Below are 16534 nucleotides of genomic sequence, written 5' to 3'. Positions count from 1 at the left end.
ATATTATTTAAAGAAATCCAGATATCCAATACAAACTATATAAAAAAAATTTACACATTTTTGGGATACTCTAAAAATAAATATAGAGCTTCATTTAAAATTGTCCTAACGCTACCTGATCAATTGTTTATAAATTGTTCTCACTAAAACAATTTTTTAAAAAATTCTGTGAATGTTTTTATTATTTTATTTAGTGATAGTGAGGAAAAGTCTGACAGTAAGACTCATAAAACTGTGGAAAAGGAAGGCGACGTTTAAACAATATTTTAAGTATATCATGTTTAAATAATTTATGCAGTCGCTAGAAAATCAACTAATAAAGTGGGTCTGCGTACACATGCTATAATGCTGTTTACTATATATTTGACTACTTGAAATTATAAATCTAGTTTTAAGGTCGGCTTCATATTCCACAGTTTTATAGGCATTACTGTTTACAAACACATATTGTGTATACCACTTAACATTATTTATTTATTAATTTATTTAAAGAAAATTGCTAGGGTTGATCCATGTCCAACGTAATCCCACTCCTTAGCACTTCGCCTTCCGATACGCATATCAATCACGCCTGGGGTCGTCTGTTTAGTCCACTAAAAGCTTGTTCTATTGATAAACCCTGGATGTAAGCGTACCCTGGTGCAGGTTTACCAGAACCCGTAGTATTCTGTAGCCCTAGGTCAACATCTAAACTTGATGTTTAGTATTAACATTTGTAATGTAATTCCAAACATGTTATTCACTTAATTCTTAAAATGGTACCCGGCTTTTCCCGGATATTTCTCACAAAACTTCAGTTGTTCAACTTATTAGAATCATGCCATTATATACAGACATCTTAATAAAGGTTATTTTGCAATTAGAATTCTTAAAATCATTTAAATGTTTCTTAACTTATTACATATGTTGGAAATGTTTCTCTAGCATATTACATATGTTGGAAATGTTTCTCAAGCAGATTACATATATTGGAAATGTTTCTCAAGCAGATTACATTTGTTGGAAATGTTTCCCTGGCTGATTACATATGTTGGAAACGTTTTTCTAGCTGATTACATATATTGGAAATGTTTCTCTAGCTGATTACATATGTTGGAAATGTTTCTCTAGCTGATTACAAATGTTGGAAATGTTTCTCAAGCAGATTGCATATGTTGGAAATGTTTCTCAAGCAGATTACATTTGGTGGAAATGTTTCCCTGGCTGATTACATATGTTGGAAACGTTTGTCTAGCTGATTACATATGTTGAATATGTTTCTCTGGCTGATTACATATGTTGGAAATGTTCCTCCAGCTAATAACAAATGTTGAAAATGTTTCTATTGCATATTACATATGATGGAAATGTTCCTCTATCTGAAAACATATGTTGGAAATGTTCCTCTAGCTAATAACATATGTTGGAAATGTTTCTCTAACAGGTTACATATGTTGGAAATGTTTCTCTAGCTGACAACAAATGTTGAAAATGTTTCTATTGCATATTATATATGATGGAAATGTTCCTCTAGCTGATAACATATGTTGGAAATGTTTCCCTGGCTGATTACATATGTTAGAAATGTGATTACATATGTTGGAAATGTTTCTCTAGCTGTGCTAGTAGATCGTTACTATCTGCATGTTGTGGAAAGCTGGCTAAAGATTTCTGAACCAGAATATAACTGCTCTGCAGATCTCCCGTCTTCTCAGACAAACTAGAAAAAAAATATTTTATCAAGCCTGAATTTCATGATTTAGAAAAAAAACATTTAAAAAATTCATCAAGTCAAATACAACGCTGAATGTACTCAGTACAGTGGGTTCATACTGTGATAGGAAGATGGCTTTAAGGCTAAATTTATGATTTTAAATATGACAATATGGAGCACAGCGTCTATGCAGCATTTCAAGCTTAATAATTTGTTTTTCAAGCTGCTGGTAGAACTATTGGCCTTATAAAAACAACAAAAATACATATGATTATTCAAATGTCTTTTTCATGTTCCACAATTTCATTGGTTCCACTTTATTGTTAAACTTATAAAAATCATAATTTTAAAATTCACTTAATTTTTCTAATTGAGAATTCAAAATGGCCACCTTGAATAGTTAAAGTGTGCCTCAAACATGGTTGGTGCGAGGGATGCCGCGGTTTGAAAGTATGCGCGCGCCTGTTCAACTCTTCCTTTGCGCATTTCCAAAACTCCTGAAATAAAAATAATTTGTATTTCTAACATTATTACAACCCTTCAACTAGTTTACGTTGTGAATCTCGAGATCAAACATTGATTTCCATTTTATACAGATCTACAAATTGATTTCATTCCTTTTAGATATCCAGTGATGAGCATACCTTTATTTGTGGGATCAAGCATTTAAAGTGTCCAAATTGGATTTCAAGATGAATTGTGCAAGATTAACAATATCCACAGAAAATTGGACGATTAAGAAAATAAGAGGTTAGAGAGAGAGTAGCCAAAATATAGACTTCACCACAAAAATCTTCTGATAGTAATCTGAATAAATCTTACCTAAGTTGTTATAACTCTCTGCATGATCGTTATTTGCAGCCAATGAAAGTCTAAAAAATATTAATTTATAAATAAGATATTTTAAATCCATGATCCCTGCAGCAGTACACTTTGTCATAGATCGTTAAGATTAGCTTATAAAGACCAGGTTAATGCAGAAGGCATAAGATCTTATAAGTTTTATGTCGTCATTATATTCTCACCCTTAGTAATCCTGTACAATAGTTACGTTTCTTTTTATGGACTGTACATGACCATTCATTGTACATTGTACAGGGTCACACATACGTGTCTGAGTCAAAAGGGATATTTTAAACCTCTATCTGACCAAGGTATCCTTATTTTAGTAGCTTCAAAGGATTTGAGTCTTTGCCACAAACTCAGATTTTTTAATCTCTGAATTTTGCAACCCAATGTTGAAGACCTTAAATATTTCTAACATGAAGTCTGTTAAATAACCTAAGCTTGAAATATCAAAGATTTACATCATCAGATTGCAAAAATATAAAGATAAAAAATTTGAGTTTGTGACAAAGACTCAATTTCTTTAGCGTTGGGAAAACATGAGTTTACGGGTATTAAACTTCTAGCTATAAAACAAAAAAGCTCCGGCATTCTTAATCATTTAGAGAATTAAAGGGAACCACTCCGTAAAAGGAGGTTCACTTGAAATACTGTCTACAGTCCCTTTAAAACGGACCTGAAGCATTGAAAAGCCAGGTTAACATCTCCTATACCCAGAGCAATATGTCCAATATTGTACCAAACTTCCCCCAGAATCTCATCTTGGGCCAGAGCTAAACAATACAGGTAAATGTAAGTATAATCCCCCCCAGAGCTAAACAATACAGGTAAATGTAAGTTTATTCCCCCCTCTCACCAGAGTTAAACAATACAGGTAAATGTATGTATATTCCCCCCTCTCACCAGAGTTAAACAATACAGGTAAATGTATGTATATTCCCCCTCTCACCAGAGCTAAACAATACAGGTAAATATATGTATATTCCCCCCCTCACCAGAGCTAAACAATACAGGTAAATGTAAGTATATTCCCCCCTCTCACCAGAGCTAAACAATACAGGTAAATGTAAGTATATCCCCCCCCCTCACCCTTCTCTTGAAGATTATTTTTTCCATCAGACATAAAATACAAAATGATTTCACTACAGAGCGGTAGGCGATTTTATCAATATAATGAAGACGACTTTCGATTTATTTTTATTTAAAAATTAAAAAAGCTTCTCTTTGATTTCTTGTAGACTTGTAATAACGAAAAAACTTATTAACAATAAAAACTTAAATATAAAATTCGTCTTCATTGTATTGATAAAATCACATACCACTATAAAATAACTTACCTAAAGCTCTCTGAAAGCATGTTATTGTCATGTCATACTGTTGTGCAAAGAAACAGCATAAACCTTTTCGAATAAATATTTATAGAAAAACGCATTTAAAAGATTAATGAACAATGGTTTAGCTAAAAACTACGGTGGTAGGCGATTAAAGCAATAAAATGAAGACGACTTTTTATTTAAGTTTTAATTGTTAACAAGCTTTTTTCTAATTACAAGTTCACACGTAATTATAGAGAAATTTTTTAATCGACAGCTTCTCTTTGTTTCCGTGTTTTTTTTTGTATCCATGCTGTTTAAAAGCTTGATATAAATCGCCTACCACCGTATACAAATCTTGATTAACTTGTTATTGACTCAATGTAATTATCAAATCGTCAAATCATATTTTACAGGGCTTGAGGCATCGATCTTTTGAGTTAAAGTTTCAATTCCTTCAATTACTATAAGGCGTTTAATCATTTCAGTTTTCAAGAATACAGAATTTAACAAAAAACAAAAAGTGTTTGATAATATTTATTTACCTAGGTTATTATACAGCTCTGCTGTAACTATTCCCATCTGCAGAAGACGACGATAAAACCTAAAAGTAAAGTTTTAGGAAAAAGTTAAGAAATAAGAAAGTTCAAAATAATTTTTTTCTGGAGTTTTCATGATTCTAATCATAACATTTAATTTAACATCTAAAAGATTAAACTGTTTGTTCGTGCTTTTTAACAAGTAAAGGTTCTCCGAACTTATGCATTCCTTCAGATACTGTCGGGGTTTAAATCAATACAATGAAGACGACTTTTCTATTAAAGCTTTAATTAATAACTAAGTTGTATTCAAATTAAAAGTTTACAAGTAAACAAAGAGAAGCTGTTAATTGACAGCTTCTCTTTGTTTCCATGTTTATGTGTATCCATGCTATTTGAAAGCTTGGTAGAAATTAAAAACCTCAATCGAAAGTTGTCTTCATTGTATTGATATATTCGACGACGAATGTATTACAATCAAAATTTTAGTCCAATAAATCTGAGTAGATTTACGCCATCTAATATTTAAGTTTCAACCTCCGGATTTCAAGTTCAAGATTTATATTTTGTGGATAACCCTGTCTGGACTGATTTACCTGAGAGATAGTTCAGGTTGGTCAGAGTAGAAGTGATTCATCCCAATACAGGCAATAGCTTCAATATGTGTAGAATCTTCATTCAATACAGACTAATATATAGAATACAGTTTAGAATACAAACATTCAATACAGACTAATATATAGAATACAGTTTAGAATACAAGCATTAAATACAGACTAATATATAGAATATAGTTTAGAATACAAGCAATAGCTTCAATATGTGTCGAATCTTCATTCAATACAGACTAATATATAGAATACAGTTAAGAATACAAACATTCAATACAGACTAATATATAGAATACAGTCTAGAATACAAGCATTCAATACAGACTAATATATAGAATACAGTTTAGAATACAAGCATTTAATACAGACTAGTATATAGAATACAGTTTAGAATACAGGCAATAGCTTCAATATGTGTAGAATCTTCATTCAATACAGACTAATATATAGAATATATATAATATACAGTTTAGAATACAAGAATTCAATACAGAATAATATATAGAATACAGTTTAGAATAGAAGTATTCAATACAGACTAATATATAGAATACAGTTTAGAATACAAGCATTTAATAAAGACTATAATATAGAATACAGTTTAGAATACAAGCACTAAAGTCAATACAGAGTAATATATAGAATACAGTTTAGAATACAAGCACTCAATACAGACTAATATGTATTATACAGTTTAGAATTTTAGAAACTTAACAATTAAAAATGATTTAGTAGAGACTAAAGTATAAATATGATATATTTTGTATGAAAAAATGTAATATCAATTCGAAAATTATAATTCTTTAGAAAAACAAGAAGATCTTCATTAATATTGCTTAGATTATGGTTTACAGTGTCCGAATTTAATGAATTTAAGCCGCGTCTCAAATCACCTAAAACCGGTTTCAATTAAGCGCCAGCTTAAATCTTAAAAAAACTTGATACAATTTTAAGTTAAACCAACCATATTTGAGCCGCGGTTTAAATATAACCCTAACTTATACCTTGTAATATTTAGCAGACAATGAGAGGTTTCCTAAAGCTTCCTGGATTCTAGCCACACCGGTCAGCAAGTGTACATCACCTTTATAATTTAACTATTATTACCAATGGTCAAAATCATACTCATAGTCATAGAGAAAAGAAACGAAGAGTTAAAGCTTATCTCTTGATCTCCCCCAGATGTACACATCGGACCACCCTATAGGAAAATTCATAGGGTGGTTGATTGTGAACATTTTATCTAACACTGTACATTTAGATAAAAAGTAATTGTATTTCTTTGGGGGTGGTAAAATGAAACCAATACAATATTACTTTATATAGTTAGATAGACACATGATATGATTGTATAGTTCGGTCAGGGGGCCGAAACATCATGTGTGTGCGTCTTTTAAGACTTACATATTTGTAATATCTCATGCTTTGTAGTTAAATAAAAATATGAATGAATATCAATGAATGAAACGGATAGTTGTACTGACTGCAGTACATTCCAGTTTAGTTATTTGCTAATGTTAACAAAAAAACGTCTAACATGCCCCTTACCCTGCAAAAAATTAAGAACGCTGTTCTTAAATTTAAGATTTTTTAACAAAATTTTGCCAAAAATTAAGAGCAAAATTAAGGACATTTTCCAAAATTAAGATTTTTAAGAACATATTTTTGAAATCGTGTATTTTTTTATTTTTAGAAATTTTTTTGAAATCCCATAAAAATTGGAAAAAATGAAAAAGTTTAACTTTTTTTTAAATCCTCTTATTTTTATGTCAAACATCACTGTGATCAGTTTTTTGAGTAAGATAAGCTTTTAGCTCTCGACTTGTGTTTGTTGTAGCCCTTCATCGAATACTTTGCTGCTTTTCTTTTAACTCTAGGAAATCTAGAAATCTAGAATTCTAGAAAATCGCAACCGCTTTCGTCATCTTTGACACCTTCAAAATTCTCTTTCATTGGTGAGATTTTCCGAAACCTAAACCATAATGCAACCCGCATACAAAGGAATTGAATCTTTGCCACAAACTCTGATTTTCTAATCACTATATCTTTAGAACCAAATGTTACAGACCTTAGATATTTCAAACTATGAATTCTGTTAAATCAAATAATCTGAGTTTGAAATATCAAAGGTTTACAACATCCGGTTCTAAAGATATTGAGGTTTAAATATTTAATTTTGTTCCAAAGACTATATTCCTTTGAATAGTTCCTTTAATGTTTGACATCTACAGAGAATATATGAATCTTAGAAAATGCTAAATAATATTATTATTATTGTTCAACATAATTTTGTACTTTACACCGTCCTGATCTAAACAGAAAACATGGAATTATTAACTATTGTACAGCACAGATAGTTCAAACGTTTAGATATAATGTAACAAAATATTTTTTCTTTTTAAAAAGTGAGGTAACTTAAAAAATGGAATTCGTTTATATTTTTCCTAAATTAATCATGACTGAAAATCAATCTTCATAAGTTAATTTCACTTTTTCTGACATATGTTAATAATTACACATCCCTCTTTATGGCTGGGGTCCTCTTAAAAAATTGTCTCAAAAACCCCACTTATATCATTTTAAATTGAATTCTTATCTATCTTCTGAACCTGATATACTAAAATGTAAAAAGAAACATAAATACAGAAGGAGGTACGTGGATTGAAATCAGAACTTTAAATAAAATGTAAGAGGAACTATACTGATGAGGTACAAAAACAAGAATTTTTTCTTCATCATATTTAAAGGTTATACAGGATTTTAATGAAAATGTCAAAAAACAAATCTTAAGGTGATTTTTTCATGAACATTTGAAAAATTTAAGAACTTTTTCCTCCGAAAATAAAGAACGAATTACTGTTTTTAAGCCAAATCTTTAATCTTCGAACCTAGTGTAACTATGGACTAAATATTGCATTGCGAATGCATCAATAGATCTTCTTAAAATACCAAAAAACTTGTTAAATGTAATAGCAAAAAGGCAGTTTGCACATTTTTCATTCATGGTGTCATTTCATATTTTAATTTATGCTTTTTTCTCGTTTTCCTCTCATATTTTTAAACAAACTTTGTTGTAATCAATGTTTCTTGTTTTCAAATTTAAGTTGAATAAAACAACAATTAAAGTTGAAATGTGAAACTGAAAAGTAAACATGCATGAAACCAAAACAAAAATAAATTATTTCTTTTTCATTTGAAAAAATTCATTGCAACGATTAACTATAAAAATGTTATACAATTTCCTTCTCAATTTGATTGTATTATTAAACTTCAGACATTATTTCAAATAACGTAAATTTTTCTATTCCTCAATCACATTTTAAGCAAAATATTCGTACTTTAGAAAAATTTCAATTTCGAACATTATATTTGTGATTTTGAACAATATATTTGTAGATTTGAACATAATATTTGTATTTTGAACATCATATTTGTAATTTAGAACATTATATTTGTAACTTCGAACATTATTTGTAATTTCGAACATTATATTTATTTTTTTAAACATTATATTTGTAATTTCAAACATTATAGTTGTAATTTTGAACATTATATTTGTATTTTCGAACATTATATTTGTAATTTTGAACAATATGTTTGAACATCCAAATGCTTTCGGTAAGTTATGTAAAACGAACAAAATTTTAGTGTTCCACAAATATTTGTTTTTAGTAGTTCAAGGTAGCTAAGATAAAAAGAACTTTTTGATTTAAGAGTTGGAAAAAGGTGCACCACAAATATCAACGAAACTTCCCTATAACTTTTATGACATTTTGACTAAATCAAAGATGTTTTGGGAGGGACCTTGCAGATTTGTTTAAAGAAGATGCATTAGGAACCACTATATCTTTGTTTATAAAAGAAGTGTACTGTATATTTGATTACATAAATATTTATTAAAATTAAAAATGTCACCTTGAAATACATCAAGTCCGGTTCTATAAACTTCAAGGGCCGCCAAGGGTTGATCCATTCTCAACGATATTTTTGCTGAAATATTACAATTTAAATTTTAGTGGCACTCCATGTATAGAGTGACATGGCTGATTAATGTATAGAGTGACATGTCTGATTCATGTATAGAGTGACATGTCTGATTAACATTCCCAGTGGTTCTGCCGAGTTCCTTAATCAAGATCTGAGGCAAATTGGTCAAGGTGTTTATGAGTTTTGATCAGACATACAAACAGCCAGACAAACAAAGATTAAGTTTTTATACTCGTACTAGCTTTCAGGGATCTCTGCTTTGCATGTAAACTGTACTTTATTTATTATAGTAAACCTAGGCTCAACTCTTATAATTTTCAAACGTAGTTAATTTACGTGGTTCCACTGTCCGCCCAGTTCCCCAATCAAAATTTGAGACAAATCGGTCAGGTAGTTCAAGAGTTATGATCGGACATACAAAAAAGACTAGATTATTACAAGGAATTCACCTAAATAAAGGTAGGTTGAGATCATTGGCTGTTGCTTTAATGCAGACTTGAATTGGGATTCAGCATCTCTGAACATACCCAACCTAGAAATAAAATAATAAATATATAAAAATATATATAATAGTAGCTTGGGGACCAAGCTTTGTCTGGAAACTATTTTTCTCTCTTTAAAGTCAACCTACTTAACTTAGAATTTTAAAACCAAACTAAGAATATTCCTGAGGCTCTATTCCCCGATCAAAATTTGAGGCAAATCGGTCAAGAGGTTCCTGAGTTATGATTGGACATAAAAAACATTACTTTATATACATCGAAATAGTACAGGGTGTCCAAATAAACATTCCCTAACTATATTTATAATAAACAGTACAGGGTGTCCAACTAAATATGCACATCTTATTCAAAGTATACATACAGGGTGTGCCAATAAACATGGGAATTCAGTGACGAACTCGATATCGTCTTTTTAAATAATTCTTCGATTTAGTATAGTGATACCGAGAAAGCTGTAATCCGTAAGATTTTCGTCTGCTATGTTTACAATTTGTTTGTTTATGTTTTGACTGCATACGGTTGTACTTAGTAAAACAAGAAAAATTGCAGTATACAAACAGAGTAAACTTGTCCGTCTTCACTGTTTATCTTGCGGAGATATTATAAACACATCTTTACAGCCATTTACCGTTTTCTTAATATAAACTCTAGCAGACATAATAATGTTGTGTTTTTTGAAATCAGGTATTACAATGGTAATTCATAACAAAGACGATATCTAATTCGTCACTAAATTCCCATGTTTATTGGGACACCCTGTACATAAATTATACATTGATACAATGATTATGAATTTGTACAGAGTGTCCAACATAAAATTTCCATTGCACAAGTCACTTGGGGACTATGAAATTTCTGAAAGTATAAATATTTTATGTAATAAATGTTATCGATTTTTGCAAAATTTGTATATTTTTGTATGAATATAGTGGCAAAAAATCTTCTAAATTAAATTTAAACTTATAAATAAACTTGATCCAGATACATATCCATGTATAAGTTTATTTGTATGAATTGTATATTTTTGTGTGCGAATTTGTTAATATAATAAATGTATATATTAAAAAGTGAAGAAAGATCAATTAATGATCACGTTAAGAAATTTACAAAGATTTGAATTTGTAGAAACATTGGAGTTTAAAAGCATGTAATGTGTTTCAACATATGCAAAAAAAAGAAGTCCAAAAATTACCTGAAATAACATTTTCCCATGCCCACTTTCCAGAACCAATCTTCATATCTATACAAAGTTGATCAAATTTTTTTTTATTACTTTAATGTAAAATTATTAATTTGAAAATTAATTTTCTTGATTTTTTTAAACCTTACTTTGAAGCTTGCAGAGCCTGTGATGCCAGTTCCATTGCCTCTCTGAAAAAAATGAAGTAAAAAATTTATAAAAAAAATGTGCAAAAAAATATCAACTTTATATACCTTATACTATTTTCATGATAGAAGATATAATCGAACAAGGGCTTGGCAAGAGCAGGTCTATCGGAGTATTTTCCTACAATAAGATAAGATTTAGATTAAATACTTTTCAAGTAAATTGTGAAGACACTTTTCCAAGTAGAGATGGGCGCTTTCGGCGTTTTTCATTTCGTTCATTGTTCATGTAAGATCCACCCATTTCGTTCATTTTTTTGCAATCGTTCAAAACGATTGTTTTTCCCAAAACTTTGTAATGAAACTTGATAACAGTTTTATTTTGACCGACAAAAATGAAGATTTACATTAGTGGGACCCAGTACCCACTAACAAGGATGCATAAAAATACATAAATACATACAAACATGTGCTGCAGCTTTATATAAATAGATCATTAACTAATTGTCTGTAGTGGTAGGGGATTATATAAATTTAAAGAAAACGACTAATTAAATTTGGTTTTGATTGTTAACAAGCTTTTTTTGAATTACAAGTTAAGAAGTAATCAAAGAAAAAACGTTTTGACAGGTTCTCTTAATGTCTATGTTTATGTGCATCCATGATCCATTCTGTGTAAGAGTTTGATATAAAATATATGAAATCGAACGTCGTCCTCATTGTATTGATATAATCGCCTACCCTGTACACTAGGCATAATAATCATTTTAAAGCGGAAAGGAAGTCCTTTTTCTTCAATCGTTTTCTTGGAAATATCGCTAAATACTTTGTATTATTATTGTTAACAATCAACCTACAAACAAAGTACAACGACCTATAGGTTGAAAGACAATGAAAACAGGGCTGACCATCTCCACTTTTGACCTTGTCTATATGGGATCTAGTGGTTCAGATCTAGCCTGATATTTTTGTACTAACTTTTAACTGATAAATTTCTTAAAATGTCAAGTGCACATTTTTAGAATTTTACAACTGCAAATACAAATTTCTTTTTAGTAAAGACTAAAAACAGACGACTTTCTTTCCAACGTTTACTAGTTATGCATGTTTATTTTGACCTATATTAAGTCTAGCCAGGTTTATGAAAGGGCCATCAGATTGGGACAACATTGAAGCTGTTCCAAGCCTCACAAATCTTCCTGGAACAAATCCATTTTAAGAATTTAAAATACTTAAGCTTTGCGGCTTATTTTCTAGTAATAATCTTATCTTCTTAAGTTGATGTAACATGAAACCCTTTCTTTTTCTACATATTTTAAACTAGGGCCCAGCGTTGCCTGTGAAAATTTTTTTTAAAATTATTTTTAGCCTGTAATACCCCCTGGCAGTGGCCACCCATGAGTGTCCACAAAAATTTCAGCCCATTCGGTCCAGCCGTTTGGCCGGCTACAGGCAACATATATATGAATGTCTTGTTTTATTATATAAATTAATGTTATTGACAAATTTAGCTAATTTTCCTGTTTCATTTTGATAAATTCAACAAATAAAAATAAACATTTTTGAATTAGCACCAGAATTCCCTAGAATCATGTTTAAGAAAGTATGACCTTGAAAAAATAAATTAATTCTAAAAGTTTAATAAATACAAAATGAAAATATATAAAATAAAAAGAGCAAATATGACCCATTTAGAGTTTATGAATTTTGATTAGTTTTTTTCACAAATCACAACAATAAATATTTCTGAAAAAGGATTCCTGAAGTTGCTGAAACTGGTCTTGCAGTTGAAGCAGTCCTAGGGGTTCTTAGCGCCTGATCTACAGTTCCTTAACAATCAATAAATCAAGTCCTAGGGGTTCTTAGCGCTTGACCTACAGTTCCTAAACAATCAATAAATCAAGTACTAGAGGTTCATAACGCTTGACCTACAGTTCCTAAACAATCAATAAATCAAGTCATAGGGGTTCTTAGCGCCTGATCTACAGTTCCTTAACAATCAATAAATCAAGTCCTAGAAGTTCAAAGCGCCTGATCTACAGTTCCTTAACAATCAATAAATCAAGTCCAAGAAGTTCTTAGCGCTTGATCTACAGTTCCTTAAAAATCGATAAATCAAGTCCTAGGGGTTCTTAGCGCCTGATCTACAGTTCCTTAACAATCAATAAATCAAGTCCTAGAGGTTCTTAGCGCCTGATCTACAGTTCCTTAACAATCAATAAATCAAGTCCCAGGGGTTCTCATTGCTTGATCTACAGTTCCTAAACAATCAATAAATCAAAACCAGGGGTTCTTAGTGCTGATCAACAATTCCTTAGCAATCAATAAATAAAGTCCTAGGGACTCTTAGCGATTGATCTACAGTTCCTCAACAATCAATAAATCAAACCTAGAAGTTCTTAGAGTTTGATCTGCAGCTCCTTAACAATCAATAAATCAAGTCGTAGAGGTTCTTATATAGTGCATAATCTAGAGTTCCTTTACAATCGATAAATCAAATCATAGGGGGTTCTTATTGCTTGATTTACAGTGCCTTTATTTTCAATTATTCAATCTCAAGGGGTTCTTGTTGCAGGCGCTTCATCTACAATTTCTTTAAAGAAGCCAAGTTTATATAACCGAAATTAGACAGTTATAATTGTAAATGAAACTGTTTGACAGTAATAAGTTAGTTTTAATGAATCGCTAAATATTGAATCCTTATTGAAAAAGTATCACTACAAGCACATGTAAAACTGACTACAAGGAAGTACATCTGTCTACAGCGGAAAATCACATTCACAAAATCTCTGAAAAAAAGCGTTGAAGACTTTTTATTCTTTATTAATTTATAGTACCTAGCCCTATAAATACGTATCAACTTGCAAATGCAAAAAATCTACATTTAATAGGTAAAAATGCGTTTTAAACTTAAAGTTTACTGATTTTACCAGGGTCTCTGATTAACCGTAAGAGGAGTATATTCTGTCAATGAAAAATCCTTTTTTTGCATTTATTGCAAATGTCTGCAATAAAAACTGACAATTTAGAGAAAACTTAAAATTCATCTTTTATTTATGAATAATAATAAGTATATATAAGTATAATAAAAATATAATAAGTATAAAAAAATGTTTAACCATTCAATATGTTAGGCTGTATTTTTCGTTTATAAGTTGTACCAAATCTATCAAATTAATTGGTTGTGTTGAAGGACAACCTTTGAAGTAAAACAAAGTATTAACGATATACCTGGTCTTCCTGCCTGACTACCCGGCCTAGCTACTCCACTCATCGGTCTGCCTGAAGAACTGGAAGGCCTGAATGCCTTAACAAAAAATCCGTTGTATGCATGATCCAAAAAATAAAGGCCCTTAACTCATACTTAGATTTTTTAATCCTTTAATCTTTGCAACCTAATGGTTTAAACCCTTTTATCCCAATTTCGACAATATTGACTATTAATTCTGGGGGGTAAATGAGAAACGGTTATTGTTCAAAAATGTGTTGTAATTACTGATAACTGTTTGGATTTCTTGTGCTCCGAAATATGTCCTAATCAATATGGGAATAAACAAACAACTTAAAAGTCATCTTCCAAAACATTGATAAAAAAAATTGCCTCTGCGGTATTTTGATTCTATTCAATATTATTGAAATCTCCACAAAATTATCTTTTCTGTCAATTCCCAATTTGGAAATTCCTAGATTTTCAGTATTAGGTCTTTTATGTTTTGACTGGATCAAAATGCAAAGCTAAAACTGAGTTCATGAAAAAATCCTATGGCAAAACTATTTGAAAGCCGTCACGTCAAGTGATTCTCATGTTTATAGAGACTCCATGTTTCATAAAATGATCACCCCCTGCATAGTTTTGTTTCCAGTACCTGGGATGAACCTGTATCAATTGCTGTTCTAAGTGAAGTTCCAGGCCTTGGAACTGCTCTGATAGTGTTATCATCCAGAACTACATCAACTATACCTTCCTGAATACAACATCAAGTATACCTTCCTAAATACAACATCAACTATACCTTCCTTACCCAGCAAACAGAGAACTAGTATATAATACTAATTTGAAACTAGTTCGTAAAAAACAACTTTAGAAGTCGACTCAATATCGGAAATACAGGGTTACCCACAAAGGATAAGACTTCAGACCCGATTGTACGGAATATTTTTGTCCCTTTTCTTGCATTCAGGGTTCCTTGTAGGCCAAAAATGGCTTATATCTGTGCTTGACCATTTAGTATACGATCAAGTTACTCAATTGAATGCAGAAACCAAAAATAAAGTTCAAATCGTCATATTTTTAGAGTTTTGGCTCGAATTTACAGTTTCATCCTTTATGGGTAACCCTGTGTGTCGACTTTAGATTTTTAGGAAATGTAAGAAAGTGGGTTAACATTGGTTTAGTTGGATGAATTATCTATAATTTACCTCATCTGCCTCTATATCATCAAGCTGAACTTGTTCTGTTAAAGCTCTTGTCTAAAAATACTATTGTTAAAAATAAGACCACTCTTCCATGATAGATTTAATGGTTTAGAAAAGCCAGCTGTGNGTTTCGATTGCTGGGTCGTCAGATCTGGAGCAAAACTGGCAAACTATGATTATTACATTAAAAACTTGCAGAACTTTTAAACCATTGGTGGATTTTTCGGCAAATTGAAAATTATCAAAAATTTCTCTAAGATGAATTAAATGGGTTTCTATTAAATGCTATATAATCAAATAAAAGATTTTAATAAAACTTGATAATTTTCTAATTTCAACATCCAGATAAAAAACCCTAGCAATAAATACTGGATAGAAAAACTAGTTTAAAAATCTCTAGTATATCTCGACTGTTTTAGACCAGCCATAAACTGGGAAAAATGAAGCATAAAAATGTGGTAAAAATCTATTTTTTTACTACAGTTTCCTCATTCTTATTTTCTTATCCTTAAATCTTAGAAATCTGTTTATGTAAACTTTATTTTTAACATTTTGAGCTCTAACAGAAATAATATGAAGGGTATACACCATCAGGTTGCAAATATATTAAAAATGCAAGGGAAAAAATCTTTGAAATAAACTCAAATTTTCTAACCCAAATATCTTTGAAACCTGACATTGTAAACCGTAGATATTTTAACTAGATTAACTGATCTTTAATTTATAATTCGAAATATTTATCCGCCATCGGGTTGCAAAGATACAGGGATTATAAAATCAGAGTTTGTGCAAAGACATATAATTCCTTTGATTGAGTTAATAACCTTGAGAGACCAGATCATCTCGTCGTATGGATTATTGTCGAGTATCCTAGAGCAGATCTCAGAACATTTCTCCCATCTTTTCCTTCTATATAGGTCCAGGGCTAGCCAGACAGGGTCAACCTATACATTCATATATAGATAGATAAATAGATGGATAGACATATAGATTAATAGATAGATAATAGATATATAGATAGATGGATAGATAAACAGATTAATAGACAGATATATAGATTGATATAAATATATAGATACATTATAGATAGATAGATCACGTCAAACTAAAGTAAAATGCACATCAGATAGAATTTTTTTTTACTTAACTCCTCTCATTGGAGAGGTATTGAGAAAAACAAAACAAAAAATATTTTAAAATCATAATATGTAACATTGTCTTTCCTCAATCTTGTGCTTAAAATCTAAACTAGAGGAGCAACGAGGTCGCAAATTTGTGCCAGTAATGTAAGTTGAATTTG

The 16534-nt window shown here is 30.6% G+C and overlaps 1 protein-coding gene across 1 annotated transcript; it reads right to left on the bottom strand.

The window, feature by feature from the left end:
• Nucleotides 1-14: 14 nt before the first annotated feature.
• Nucleotides 15-16190, bottom strand: LOC111711410 (tetratricopeptide repeat protein 8-like). Its single transcript, XM_023485761.1, is given in 19 exon segments — nucleotides 15-1699; nucleotides 2085-2190; nucleotides 2516-2565; nucleotides 3216-3312; nucleotides 3877-3939; nucleotides 4398-4456; nucleotides 4988-5079; nucleotides 6007-6086; nucleotides 8918-8992; nucleotides 9439-9521; nucleotides 10685-10732; nucleotides 10822-10863; nucleotides 10927-10999; nucleotides 11937-12017; nucleotides 12579-12647; nucleotides 14050-14125; nucleotides 14685-14783; nucleotides 15238-15288; nucleotides 16059-16190. Coding segments are annotated over 19 exon segments (1506 nt in total). The 3' UTR covers nucleotides 15-1569.
• Between the last annotated feature and the right edge of the window lie 344 nt (nucleotides 16191-16534).

Source organism: Eurytemora carolleeae, unplaced genomic scaffold (assembly GCF_000591075.1).
Source record: "Eurytemora carolleeae unplaced genomic scaffold, Eaff_2.0 scaffold1163, whole genome shotgun sequence".
Taxonomy (NCBI): domain Eukaryota; kingdom Metazoa; phylum Arthropoda; class Copepoda; order Calanoida; family Temoridae; genus Eurytemora; species Eurytemora carolleeae.
The sequence above is the reverse complement of the archived record's forward strand: the minus strand, read 5'-3'. Positions and strand labels throughout refer to the sequence as shown.